This window comes from Conger conger, chromosome 15 (assembly GCF_963514075.1).
Source record: "Conger conger chromosome 15, fConCon1.1, whole genome shotgun sequence".
NCBI lineage: Eukaryota > Metazoa > Chordata > Actinopteri > Anguilliformes > Congridae > Conger > Conger conger.
This window is the reverse complement of record NC_083774.1, coordinates 12,089,640-12,103,134: the sequence shown is the minus strand read 5'-3', so window position 1 is coordinate 12,103,134 and position 13,495 is coordinate 12,089,640. Positions and strand designations below refer to the sequence as shown.

At 49.0% G+C, this 13,495-nt stretch overlaps 1 protein-coding gene across 1 annotated transcript in view; it reads left to right on the top strand.

Moving 5' to 3' along the window:
- Positions 1 to 13,254, top strand: part of LOC133111441 (nuclear receptor ROR-alpha A) — a 54,135-nt gene extending 40,881 nt beyond the window's left edge. The window contains exons 2-10 of the mRNA XM_061221804.1: positions 948 to 1,033; positions 4,084 to 4,225; positions 6,367 to 6,762; positions 7,400 to 7,521; positions 8,011 to 8,143; positions 10,696 to 10,803; positions 11,965 to 12,075; positions 12,301 to 12,413; positions 13,090 to 13,254. Of these exons, the coding sequence (XP_061077788.1) occupies positions 948 to 1,033; positions 4,084 to 4,225; positions 6,367 to 6,762; positions 7,400 to 7,521; positions 8,011 to 8,143; positions 10,696 to 10,803; positions 11,965 to 12,075; positions 12,301 to 12,413; positions 13,090 to 13,254 (1,376 nt within the window). The remainder of the gene's footprint in view (positions 1 to 947; positions 1,034 to 4,083; positions 4,226 to 6,366; positions 6,763 to 7,399; positions 7,522 to 8,010; positions 8,144 to 10,695; positions 10,804 to 11,964; positions 12,076 to 12,300; positions 12,414 to 13,089) is intronic.
- Positions 13,255 to 13,495: the final 241 nt, after the last annotated feature.

The window sequence follows — 13,495 nt, the reverse complement described above, 5'->3', positions numbered from 1 at the left end:
TCCTCTCTGCAGAGCTTCAGACAATCCAGGGAGCTGTAGGAAGCTGTGCCACGATTGGCTGGCCGTGCTGGCGGACGGGGCCTGCGTGAAAGGAAAATCACGGGCGGTCGTTCTCCCGGTCGGCATTAGATTGAAGGGTTTGATCACGGCTGCCGGAATGCGGAAAGCATTCTCGTGGGAGGAGCTTTATGATAAGGAAGCGAACGACTGGAGATGAGATCTGCTAGGCTCAGACATTCTTAGCACTGTCTTGTGTCCTCAGTGTGTTGGGTGAGACCCGAACATGGGCCCTCATCGCTGTGGTGAAAATGCTCTACGGACCTCTACAGTATAACTTTATAATACTGTACCTTCGCATTGCTTCATATCTGGTTAAGGACCTCTCTTGCCCTGCGGAAATCTCTCGGGTTATAAGCTCAAACCCCAATGATATGACAGTGCAGAGTATCAACACAGACATGTTTAGGCATGTTTAGGATCCTCTTTCTGTCCGTAGTTGCCATAGTGTTGTCCAGAGTGTGTCCTTGTGTGCTCACCTTCTACCCCCTCTAATTCCACACAATTTTGTGTGTGTGTGTGTGTGTGTGTGTGTGTGTAAAAAAAATAAAAAAATAAAAATGCCTATGTGTGTTTGTAAGGGAGCAACTGTTATGTTATCTCGTGTTTCTCTTATCACCCCCATGTAGTGTCATTGGAATTGCAGGTAACTTTCAGCCTCCATGGCATAACATGAAATAGCTTGAGGCTTGGTTGTTGTGAGCCAAAACGGCCCCCACCTGTATGAAACTGCGATGTCTGAATGCTGTGTAAAGAGTAAGAAGCAGGCCCCTCGATGCTTTTGTAGATCTGTATCGTCAACCGTGGTGGAAATGTTTGATGTGATGGGTGACAGTACGGTTCTGATCGCCCCCTCCTCCCCCTTTTTTTTCCCCTCTCTCTCTCTCCAGCTCAAATCGAAATTATTCCTTGCAAGATCTGTGGAGATAAATCATCAGGAATCCATTATGGTGTGATAACGTGCGAAGGATGCAAGGTAAGAGAACGGCGTCTCCTGCAGGATGGGATGTTGCTATTGACACGTTGCTCTTGCTTCTGCCAGCACTCCACTTCTGTTATTCTCCTCTCTGATATGCATCTATGCATGTGTTTGTGAGTGTGAGTGAGCGGGTGTGTGTGTGTGTGTGTGTGTCTAAATGCATTCTTGTGTCAGTGTATGTGCGTTTGCTTGTGTGTGGGTGAATGTTATGTGCACTTGCTTGTGTTTGTGAGTGTATATGTGTGTGTCTGTGTGCATGTACTAGTGTGTGTGTGTGTGTGTGTGTGTGTGTATGTTGTGTGTATGTTGTGTATACTCGCCTGTGCTTTTGCTTCTAATATCTGGTCATCTGCTCTTTAGTAGGGGTTGTGTGTGTGTACACAGATGAAAGATTTGTGAACATACTGCAGTTAACAAACCACATGACGTAGACTGAACCAGACTGAACCTTAACTTAATGGCACTTAAATGGCTTTTCCTCAGTTCTGTCTGCACCAGTCCAGATGTTTCTGTACGTTGGGATTTTTTTAAATGAAAATTGGAAAATAAAGAATACATTTTATGAATCTTTCTAAAGTTAACTGAGTTCATGTTATTCAGTGTACACAGCGTGTACTCTTGCTGATGGTCTACTCCTGAGGGAGAGTTTTTCTGGAAAGCTTAAATAAAATTTCAAATGATACAAACTCAATTAACTACTGAGCAGTTATCTTTGAAATGTGGCATATATTTAAGTGGTGTCACAGAGCAAAGCTCTTTTGAATGCACCAGAATTATCCATATAAAAGTTTTTACTTCACTTTGATGTTAATGAAGTTTGTGAGGTTGCATTCCAATCAGCAGATTATACGCCTGTTGTCCTGTCAATGATGAACTTGCAGTGCACTCACACCCATACAGACAGACTCAGGCAAAACTTTTGGTCGGTCAGCTAGCTTGTTCATATCAAGTCTGTAGTTGTGCTGTCCATCGCTCTCTCTAGCAAGCCACAGCTAACAGAGCCTTTGAATCCTGTTTAACCATTTGACTTACTCTGTAGGGAGAAGTCAAATGGTTGTGTTGTGTGAGTGAGCCCACATACAGTATTGTACTATGAATTTAATGTAGTACAGAGTAAAACTTGAGTAAAAACTATTTTGTAAGCTTTTGTTCATTTCGATTATCACTGTAGAGATATTTTGTGCTTGATATTAAACTCTAAAAGAGCAAGGAAGGAGTTAAAGAACTGGGCTTTCACCAGTGGCTGACAGAAGAAAAAATAATCTTGCTCTGAATGATGCCAGACAGCTCACTACATTTTTTTGCTAAATTGTGGCACTTGACTACCAATCAGCAAGGTGAATGTGGCTTATTGTGAGCCTTGTTTTGGATGCTGTCAGCAGGTAGGTCATTAGTATTCACACAAGCGTGACTGCACGCTTGCGCTGTTCGCCTCACGCGAGAGAAAGGGTCTGCGTTTCACCAGAACCGCCGCGCGTTTCCCCCCCGAAGACGGGGGTTTAAGTAAAGCGAAATCTGCAGAATAATCTGCTGAAATGTAACTTTAATGATTGCTAATTACTTCAGGCACAGAGGCATTTAATGATATGTGCAAGTACACCAGTTTGGACCATAAATCACGGCATTATGAAAAAGCCTCGCCTGTCGCCAACAGTTTCACTCCACTTTCATAATGGCTGCCATTAGAAGGTAACTTGGCAGCTGTCAGCTGTTTTCTTGTAATTAAACAGCCAATGAGCAACTAATTAAGACATATGTGTATCGACCGGCGGAATGGGGTATGTTAATGATGTGCTAGAATCAATTCATTAGGAAGGAAATTGTCAAAAGAAGATGGCGGGCTGATCTGCCATGATCCCCCCCAGCCCCGTACCACCCCCCAACCCCGCCAACGGTGCCCGAACCCCCGAACAGAGCCCCGATGGCGGATGTTGGTGACCTCACCCCCTCCCGACTCTCTGTGGGAACGCATTAAAGAGGGGGCAACATGTGCTGGCCCTGAACCTCCGACCGGACAGTGCGGGCCCCCTCGCCCCCGCCCCCCCCCCCCCCCCCGTCCTCCACGCCCCTCACTAGCAGCTTGTTAGCTGACAGGGCCCGGGCAGGGCCCGCTCTCCGGGGCCCGTGCTGACACCAGGAGCCAGGCTGCGGAGGCCTTCAGTTCCAGGACCGGAGATTTATCACTTTAATTTATTCATGTGGCAGATGTTCTTATCCGGGGCATTGGAGAGCATTAGTGGTGCAGAATACAATCAGCCAGCGAGCAGGGTGATATATAACTGTCCTACGCATGCTGCTGATTCTGAATGAACTCCACGTGCAGATGTGTTTAAACCTGATGGGATCTCTCCTGTATATTGTTGTGCTTTACGGTGTGATAGTTTACAGTGTGCCTAGCAGTACTCTCCATTATGCGATATGGGGCTATGTTGCATTGTGGTGTATCTGGGGTGGGATCTGGGGTGGATTGCACATTCTCCGTGTGTGTGTGTGTGTGTGTGTGTGTGCATGCATGCACGTGTGTGTATTTAACTTTTATGCTGCATGTGCATGTTTGTTACACTCTCCTTGTGTGTATGTGTGAGTGTGCATGTGCATGTAAGTGCGTGCAACTGTCTGTGTGTTCATGGACACACGTGTGCATGTAACACTCTCCTCATCTGTGCATGTGTGTTTGTTACACTCCTCACACTCTGTATGCTCACACTCTCCTCATGTCTGTGTCTGGGTGTCCGTGTGTGTGCATGTTACACTGTCCTCAGATGTGTTTGTGTGCGTCTCTGTGTCCGTGCGTGTTTGTGTGTGTGTCCTTGTGTGTCTCTCCTCACACATGTGTGAATGAAACACTCTCCTCAAGCCTGTGTGTTACACTCTGTCCTCGCCTGTGTGTTACACTCTGTCCTCACGTGTGTCTGTATGTCCGGGTGTCCGTGCGCGCGAGTGTGCGTGTGTTAGAGTGTGTGTGTGAGTATTTTACACTCACGCGTGTGTGTGTGTGTGTGTGTGTGTAACACTCTCTCCTCATGCGTGTGTCTCTCTCCTCTCAGGGCTTCTTCAGGAGGAGCCAGCAGAGCAACGCTGCGTACTCCTGTCCCCGGCAGAAGAACTGCCTGATCGACCGCACCAGCCGTAACCGCTGCCAGCACTGCCGCCTGCAGAAGTGCCTGGCTGTGGGCATGTCCCGAGACGGTAGGTACCCGCGTTCGGGGGGGGTACTCTTGAGGACGGCGGGAGGGTCGGCTCGTTGGACAATGCCATTGTTCATTGATGATGATTGACAGCCATTGACGATAGTGTTGACACTGTGTTGTACATGCCAATGTTTACATTTTCCATAAGTCTAACAACAGATACAACTTTCGTGTATTTTACTTGTATCATAATGAACAAGTGGTATTTTATATGTATATAATCTTATGCAGTTACTCTGTCCTTGTTAAATGTCTTTGTTTGCCTTTGTTGAAAGACAAATCATTTAATTTTAAATATAAGAACTCATGGCAAACTGGAGCAGGCCCTAAACCGAACCTTATTTTGAAAGTCATACCTTTGCTTAATTGAACACCCGTAACAGAAGTAAACATGTAAATGATCAACACATTTCGCATCGCTATTAAAACAGCAGATGAGAACTTACAAACTTACAAACCGAACGAACACAAGTGTAATGCAATCAGCAATTGAGTAAGCATCATCAAACCCTACATGGCAGTGGTTATATTCAGCAGTCGAGGGGAGTGTATTTCCTGTAGTGCTGGGGTGAGAGTAAGTTTCAGTAGGCCAGTTAAATGTACAGTAGTAGAATGATTAGGTGATCTTCACATCCAGTTTTAGCGGGGATTTTATAGGTGTGTCACGATACTCTGGCAGCGAGTGGAGATGTCCCTGACGGTGTGCTGAGGGTGGTTATCCCGTATCTCCTGAGTGTGGTGGCACAGTCATGCTCAGAGAGACATGTGGGACGCCGGGCCCTGCGATTGGGCGGAGGGAGGGGGGGGGGGAGGGCGTGCCCCGCTCTAATCAGGCCAGCCCCTCTGAGTCTCTCAGCTGCTCCCTCACACAATCAGGACAGGCAAGGTGACCCCCTCCCGAATCCCTCACTCTCTACGCCTATCCGCCCAGCTCCACCTGCGGTACCCTCCATCCTTCAAGGCTGGCAGCCCTGCTGCTGGAGGGGAGAGCTGGGGCAGGGGCAGGGGCAGGGGCTGGGGCAGGGGCCTGGGGCTGGGGCAGGGTGATCTGAGTGCAGGGCTGGGTCTGTGCTACACAAACCAGAACGGCAGAGCTCCAACCCTCTGTGCATCTGTCACACTGTACGGCTTCAGTTCTGCTTAGGTGGCTTCTCTCACTTCTTCTCTCTCTGTCTCTCCCTGTCTCCCTCCTTCTCTCTCACTCTCATCCCCACTCTCTCTCCTTCTCTTAATCTCTGCTTCTCTTGCTGTCTCTAGCTCTCTCTATCACTCTGTATATCTCTCTACCTCCTTCTCTCTCACTCGCTCTTCCTCTCCTCTCTCACTCTCTGCCTCTCACTCTCTTTGTCCTTCTCCTCTCGATTCAATTCAATTGAAATAAGCTTTATTGGCATGGTAAGGGTACACTTACATTGTCAAAGCATACACAGACATAACAAACAAAGCAAATAGGCAAATGATCCCCTCTCTCTCTTTTTCACTCTCTCCCTCTCTCCGTCATGACTCACCAGCCCCATTGCGTATCTCCACCCTCCGGCCGGAAGAATCCGCTGTGACTCAGTGCTGGCTGGGGATTCAGCCCAGTCCAGTTGGGGATTAGTCTAAAACAAACTGGGATTGGTGCGTTTTATTTGGCGATTGGTCGGGTCTTATCTGGGGCCGATGCTTTCTAAACAGGGGTTTGTGTGTTCTAAACTGGGATTGATGCATTCTGAACTGGCATCTGCGAACCTTAATCGGGGATTATTGTGTTATGAACAGGGATCGGTCTGCTCTAATGGGGATTGGCGCTCACTAAACAGGAATTAGCACGTTTTGTACAGGGACTGGTGCGCTGTATACAGGAATCTGCTGGGATTGAAGTCTGAACAGGGATTAATGTATTTTGCAGCTAACCCCTCTATATGTGTGTGTGTTTGTGTGTATTTCTATGTATGTGTGTGTGTGTATGTATATGTGTGTGTGTGTGTATGTGTATGTGTATGTGTCTGTGTGGGTGTGTGTGTGTGTATGTGTGTGTGTGTGTGTGTGTGTGTATATGTGTGTGTGTATGTGTGTGTATGTGTGTGTGTGTGTATGTGTGTGTGTATGTGTATGTGTGTGTGTGTGTGTGCCTGTGTGTGTGTTCTCCCCGCACAGCGGTGAAGTTCGGCCGCATGTCTAAGAAGCAGAGGGACAGCCTGTACGCGGAGGTGCAGAAGCACCGTCTGCAGCAGCAGCAGCGCGACCACCAGCAGCAGCCGGGGGAGGCGGAGCCGCTCACGCCCACCTACGGCCTCTCGGCCAACGGGCTGACAGAGCTGCACGATGACCTCAGCGGCTACATGGACGGCCACACCCCCGATGGAGGCAAGGCCGACTCGGCCGTCAGCAGCTTCTACCTGGACATCCAGCCCTCGCCCGACCAGTCCGGCCTAGACATCAACGGCATCAAGCCGGAGCCCATCTGCGACTTCGCCCCGGGCTCCGGATTCTTCCCCTACTGCTCCTTCACCAACGGGGACACGTCCCCCACCGTGTCCATGGCAGAGCTAGGTGAGGGAAGGCAGGGTGGGGAGTGGGGGCTGGTTGGTTGGGGGGAGGGGGGTTTGAGAGCTCAACCGGGGGGCAAATGACACAAAAGGTGCCTTAAAATAGCAGGAGGTTGGCAAACTCATCTCCGAGACTCATTAAAAGCGCCTTTTTCATAATTAGTTTCCATTAATTAGGGCCAATCAGGATCCAGCAGGGCACGCGTCGGGGGAAATCATTTTTTTGAAAGTTCCCCTGTGTGTTGAAACCCTTTTCCTCTTAACAAATGTATTTTTGAAGGAAAAAAAATATCATTCTTTTTTTTCCTCTCTCTATCAAAGCAATATGACCTTTTGTTTCTGAGACGAATGCCTGATGTTTTTCTCCCTGCATTTCCCCTCCTTTTCATCCGCTGTCATCCCTCCATTCCGTTTTGACTGCCTCTTTAGCTCTTGGCCCCCTGGAGGCAATATCAACGGAAATGTCAACGGTCCGTTCTTCCTGGCCAAATCGCTCGTAAAACAAAAACAAAAAAGCCTGCGCGATCGCATCCGCCTCGCTCCCCTCAGTAAAGGTTCTGCTAAGGGGTAGCGTTGAGCTGGGCCTGGCGCTGGGAGAATCGGCCCCATTGTCTCAGCTGCTGTTGTTGTTATTGCTGTAGAACATCTGGCCCAGAACATCTCCAAGTCCCACATGGAGACGTGTCAGTACCTGAGGGAGGAGCTCCAACAGATGACCTGGCAGGCCTTCCTGCAGGAGGAAATGGAGAACTACCAGAACAAGGTACAACAGCCCACTTCTTGTCCCTGCCCCTGCCATTACACGGTAGGCTGATGCGTGTTAAACAGACCTGGGTCAATACGGAACTGTTTTGGATTCAAATACTTTCCTGTGTTCCTGTCCGGTGTGATTGATCTTGCCTGGTGCAATTCAGCCAACCAACAGAACCAGAAGACGGGTTTTGCCCTTTTTTTAATGCACCAGACAAGCTCAGTGAAGTGTAAAAAAGTATTTGAATCCAAAACAGTTATGTATTGACTCAGGTCTGGTGCTAAATAACCTTTGATATAGTAGGATTTACTCTAATTGTGTACTTTAGCTGTGTTGTGGATGCATACAAGCAGTTCAGTAACAGGCTAAATTAACACTGGTAGTTTTACCGTGAGTCCCACTTCCAGGGGTGTGGCAGGTTTTAACCACAGCCCGGTGTCACCACCGTGCTGTGCTAACGCTACGCCTTCACAGTCTCCGTCTTTCTCCCGTCCCCCCCAGCCCAGGGAAGTGATGTGGCAGCTGTGTGCCATCAAAGTCACGGAGGCCATCCAGTACGTGGTGGAGTTCGCCAAGCGCATCGACGGCTTCATGGAGCTGTGCCAGAACGACCAGATCGTGCTTCTGAAAGCGGGTAGGTCTCGCAGCCCACTCGAACCAAGAGACATCCCTTTCACTTTACTGCCGAGATGCTCACATTTCCCAAGCTTTCCCAAGGTTTAAAATGAGATGATGATTAATATTCATGAAGGGGTATGGCTGAATCCATACATCTTCGGCAGGTACTGTAGTGGTTAAGGTAATTGACTGGGACACGCAAGGCCGGTGGTTCTAATCCCGGTGTAGCCGCAATAAAATCTGCACAGCCGTTGGGCCCTTGAGCAAGGCCCTTAACCCTGCATTGCTCCAGGGGAGGATTGTCTCCTGCTTAGTCTAATCAACTGTACGTCGCTCTGGATAAGAGCGTCTGCCAAATGCCAATAATGTAATGTAATGTAATGTACTGTAGCACAACACAGCTCCCAGTACCCTGTGGTGCCAAAAGGAGCCTCCTGGATATGGAGAACTGAGCTCAATATGTGCCACTAAAAATTTAACGTAGAATTAGTAAACATATAGTATAAAGCTTGTAGTGTAAGAAAGAGTACACATCCATGAGTATGTAATTGCATATCTATCCTTATCTAATGCTGGGGATGACTGATTGATTGTTCACAGGAAGATGAGATCACTCACCAATTAAAAAATTCAGTGTTCAAATGCAAGTCAATGCACGTTTTAAAAAATGAAGGGAAATCAGATTTATTCTGCCTCCTTAGAGTACAGAGCTGCAGCAGAATAAGAATCAAACACTGAGAACTCAACTTAAAAACATAATTTTCTGGTATTATTCATCATTTTCCAGTCTGAATATGTGAATGAATGCAGATCTCTTTGCAGCACATCATTATTTGCACAGAGCTGTACATTGAATGGACTTTTAAAATCCTGCATTAACTCTAATTTTGCAGCAATAATCATATTATATAACAAACCACCAGTACAATATCATACCACCAGTACGATAATGTAGCACCAGTATGAAAGTGTAGCACCAGTAAAATAGCCTAGTGCCAGTACAATAATTTAGCATTAGTACAATAGCGTATCAGTACATTAGTGTAGCGTGAGTACAGTAATGTACCATCAGTACATTAGCATAACTTTAATGTAGTGCCAGTGCAATAGCGTAGCGCTGCTGGGAACAGGCCTGTTCACTTCGGCCAAATCTGTTCGTGCAACACCAGTAGATCAGTGCGATGATCCATCGCACACAAACAATATTTTCCTGTATGTTGGTAATGCCGGAGCCCAAGGGGCACTGACCTTTCAATAAAAGAAAAGGTTGTCTGTTTAAGGCCCGGCGTCGGCAGCGATGTCTGACGTACTTCTGAGCGAGGTTCTAAACCTGAATCGGTTCCTCGTCCCGCCGTATGAATGGGAGGGGTGTGAGAGGAGGGTGCTGGAACGTTCCCCGTGCTCAGCATGTGACTCAGCGCTGTGTATTAATAGCTCTCCGAGACGGGGCTTGTGGACAGAGCTCGCCTCCCGGTTCGCTGTAAACACGTGGAGTCACGCAAGGTGTAGCGCCGTGTCGCATGAGCGCCGTGGGCGTGGAGGACCCGCTTCTCCCTCGCCGCGCTCTGCACCAGCTGGTGCCTCTTTCGGTGAAAAGGCGGATCGCTCCCCCGCCCGTACGCGAACAAAACAAACAAACAAACAGTGGAACGCGCAAACACACACCTCCCACGGACTGTCTGTGCTCTCTCTGCTTGCCCAAATTCCATCTGCATTAGCAGCGCTGATATTACTACTGAATCGGGCACGGAGGCCTTCGAGTCCAAACGTGACATTCTAAACCACAGCCAACCACAGGGCAACAGAACCACACCCTGCTGTGAAATCTAGCTATGCCAGCCGGTCTAGCTGGGTGTGAGCTGGTCAACCACCATGGCGAAGCTGATCATAAAGCTGGTCTAACTGGGTATGAGCTGGTCTACCACCATGGCCAAGCTGGTCATAAAGCTGGTCGAGCTAGGTATGACCTAGTGCTGGTAGCTTGTCTGAGGGGGTTGCTGGTCAACCAGTTGCCAGCTGTTTCAAAACATAGCTTGAGCTGATCAAACCATGTCAAGCTGCGAGCTGGTCTGAACTGGCCAACCAGCTGAATCATGTTGAGCTTGGAGCTGGACTGAAACCAGCTACTAGCTGGTTCAAAACCTAGCTTGAGTTGTTTTTTTTCTGCAGGGCAGGCGTGTTTTTGTCTCTCTTTGCTTGTGCTTGGAAGAAGATTATAATTACTGCCGTAGACCAACAGCTAAATACCCATTAGTTTCTGATGAGCTGCAGCAGTTTTTAACTGTAGGTAATGTTGCCCAGCTTTCATTTTAGATTAAGTCATGGTGCTGTTATTTATTTGTATATTTATTTATTTTTCTTTGTTTGTTTTTTTGTTAAACTGGGTAATTGTTGGCAGTGCAAAATGAGCTATTAATCATAGAAACTCCCATCCAACACAGAAATTGTTTGCAGACAGACAGAGGAGGTATAACACAAAGCACGTGGGGAGGCTGGTGATTGGGTCTATCCTGCTGTGTGGGGAAAAGATGAGAGGAGTCCTATGTGTGCTGTTTCTCTGTCTCGCAGGTTCTCTGGAGGTGGTGTTTGTGAGAATGTGCCGTGCCTTTGACTCTCAGAACAACACAGTCTATTTCGACGGGAAGTATGCCGGGCCTGATGTCTTTAAATCATTAGGTAAGGGCTTCATCACACTGTGTGTGTGTGTGTGTGTGTGTGTGTGTGTGAAGTACACAGGTATGTGTGTGTATGCATGTATGTGCATGTGTCTATGTGCATGCGCGTGTGTGTGTGTGCGTGCAAGTACGTGGGTATGTGTGTGCATGTGTGTGTGTTCACGTCTGTGTGTGTGTGTTTGCATGCTGCCTTCAAAACCCTCCTGTACCGTAGACCTGGATGGCTTGCACACAACTCTAGCATTCTGCAGCCGTTCACTTCAGCAGCCTGAACAGACGGACAGGACAGTTCTGGTTCTGACACAAATTATGTAAACAAACATTGTCTAGTGCCTGGATAATGGCCGCCCCAGCACGCACAGTGCTATTATTCTATCCATAATATCTCAGCTCGAATATTGACCCTGTTTATAGTCACTGCTGCATCAGCACTCTGACAGAGGCCCTGCCTCATGCACCAGTGAGGGAGTTCATGTACAAACAGTAATGAGCCTGCACAGAGAGTGTTCCACTGTTCTAACTGGGCGCATCTTCAATGTCCGGTGTGCGTGCGTGTGCATGCGTTTGTGTGCGTGTGTGCGTGTGTGTGTGTGTGAGCATGTTTGGACAAGTGAGGAAGAACAGTGGAGTCTTATTCAGCATCATGGGTTCATGTCCTCTCCAACAAGCCTCTCACTGTTCCAAACTCTCACCCGCCCCCTACCTCCACCCCCCAAAAAGAGAGAGAGAGTGGCCTTGGAGGAGAGTGGGCGGAGCTGTCCAATCATGTGGGCTCTGCCTTCTCTTTGCGAGTCCCGATAATTGATGTAACTAGGAGAGGCCCAGCCCCGCTAGCGGCTCGGTTGCTAGGTTGCGTAAGGCTGCCCGCCCGCCCGCCCGCCAGCGAGTGATTAGGCTGTGAACAGGCGCTCGCGAAACAGGGCTGTCTCTCGGTGGCTGCGTCAGATCTTCCGCTGCGCCGCCTCCGTCTTGTTTATCTTTTGTTGTTTGTGCTCCTCTCTCTCTCCGTCGTCCCTTTTATTACACCCGTCGGGAGAGACGGTGGGGGCTGATGGGAAGGGAGGGTGGCGGAGAACAACCCCCACACACCGCCCCCCCCCTCCCCTTCGCTCGCTCACACCTCCTCTCTCTCTCCCCCTCCTCTTGTCTCTCTCTCTGGCAGGTTGCGACGACTTGATCAGCTCCGTCTTTGAATTCGGGAAGAACCTGTGTTCTATGCACCTGTCGGAGGACGAGATCGCCCTGTTCTCGGCGTTCGTGTTGATGTCTGCGGGTGAGAGCTGCCGAAAGCTGTTACCTGGGGGACGGGGACGGGCTTGTCTTCATGACGGGCTTTGTCTCCCCGTTCCTCCTTCCCTGTACCCCCATTTTGTGTCTCTAAAACCACAGAATCCACCCTCTGTCCCCTTATCTCTGCCTCCTACTGGTTGCGAATGAATGCGTGGCGGGGTGGCTGCTTATTTTCATTGGCTGACTGTGCCTTTCTGCCCACCTGTAGACCGGTCCTGGCTCCAGGAGAAGGTGAAGGTGGAGAAGCTGCAACAGAAGATCCAGCTGGCCCTACAGCACGTCCTGCAGAAGAACCACAGAGAGGACGGGATTCTGACGAAGGTACGGACCCCGCCTGCTCTATCTCTACCAATCCTGGCTGCCCTTACTGTCCGTGTGGAGGGTAGTGTAGTGTGCAGCCATATCCTTGTGTCATATTTCACAGATTGAAACCTGGAACAGCTATTTGGGGCTAGCTATTACTTTAGTCCATGTTCCTTATTTGTAGGGGTTCCTGGATTTACTCAGTGCAGAGGTCAGGCTTAGTGAGTTCACCAGCTTTGTGAAATGCCCCCAAGGTTTGCTCTCATGGTGGGGAATGGAGGCTAAATAAAGACAGTGATGAATATAGGCTCCTGCTTTGGCCCCTGCCTGGACTGAAAGCCTTCAGAAACGGTGGGTCTCCGGGGCGAGGGAGACCCAAGCATGAGCATGCCTGTTTCACTACAGTGTGAGATGAGCTCAGTTAATCTGACACAGGAGACACTGGTGAAGTTCAGCCAGGCTCTCCAGCCCTTTAGCTGCACATGCGTTACAGAGCACATTGTCCTCTAAGAAAAAGGCAAATCCGAATCCAATGCGAACCTCCAGTGTGTTTCCCACAAATTGCAACTACGTTCACCCACCACACTAAAATCACCCGCAAAAAAGACAAATACTCGATATGCGAACAGCCAGAATAACGCTCCTCTTTGCCTTGCTCCCTTTCTTTTTTTTTTGTGTTCCCTCTCTCCCACAGTTGATATGTAAAGTGTCGACACTGCGGGCGCTGTGTAGCAGACACACGGAGAAGCTGACGGCGTTTAAAGCAATATACCCGGACATTGTGCGCGCACACTTCCCCCCCCTCTACAAGGAGCTTTTCGGCTCGGACTTCGAGCAGTCGATGCCCGTGGAGGGGTAACGTGTTAACGGGCTAACACCCCCCCCCCCCCCACTTCCCCTCCCCTCCCCCACCCAACGCTGGTGTGAACACTGTCTGGAATGTTGGGAGAAGAGAAGATGAGCTGAACGATTCTGACACTTTAGCGGTGCCCTGCTCGGACCAGGACAGCCCACGCACTGCACAATTTTTCGGGGTGGGGATTACTTGGTTATTATTCGGTTTTGTTTGTGTCTTTTGCTCGTTTCTTTTTTTTTTTGTT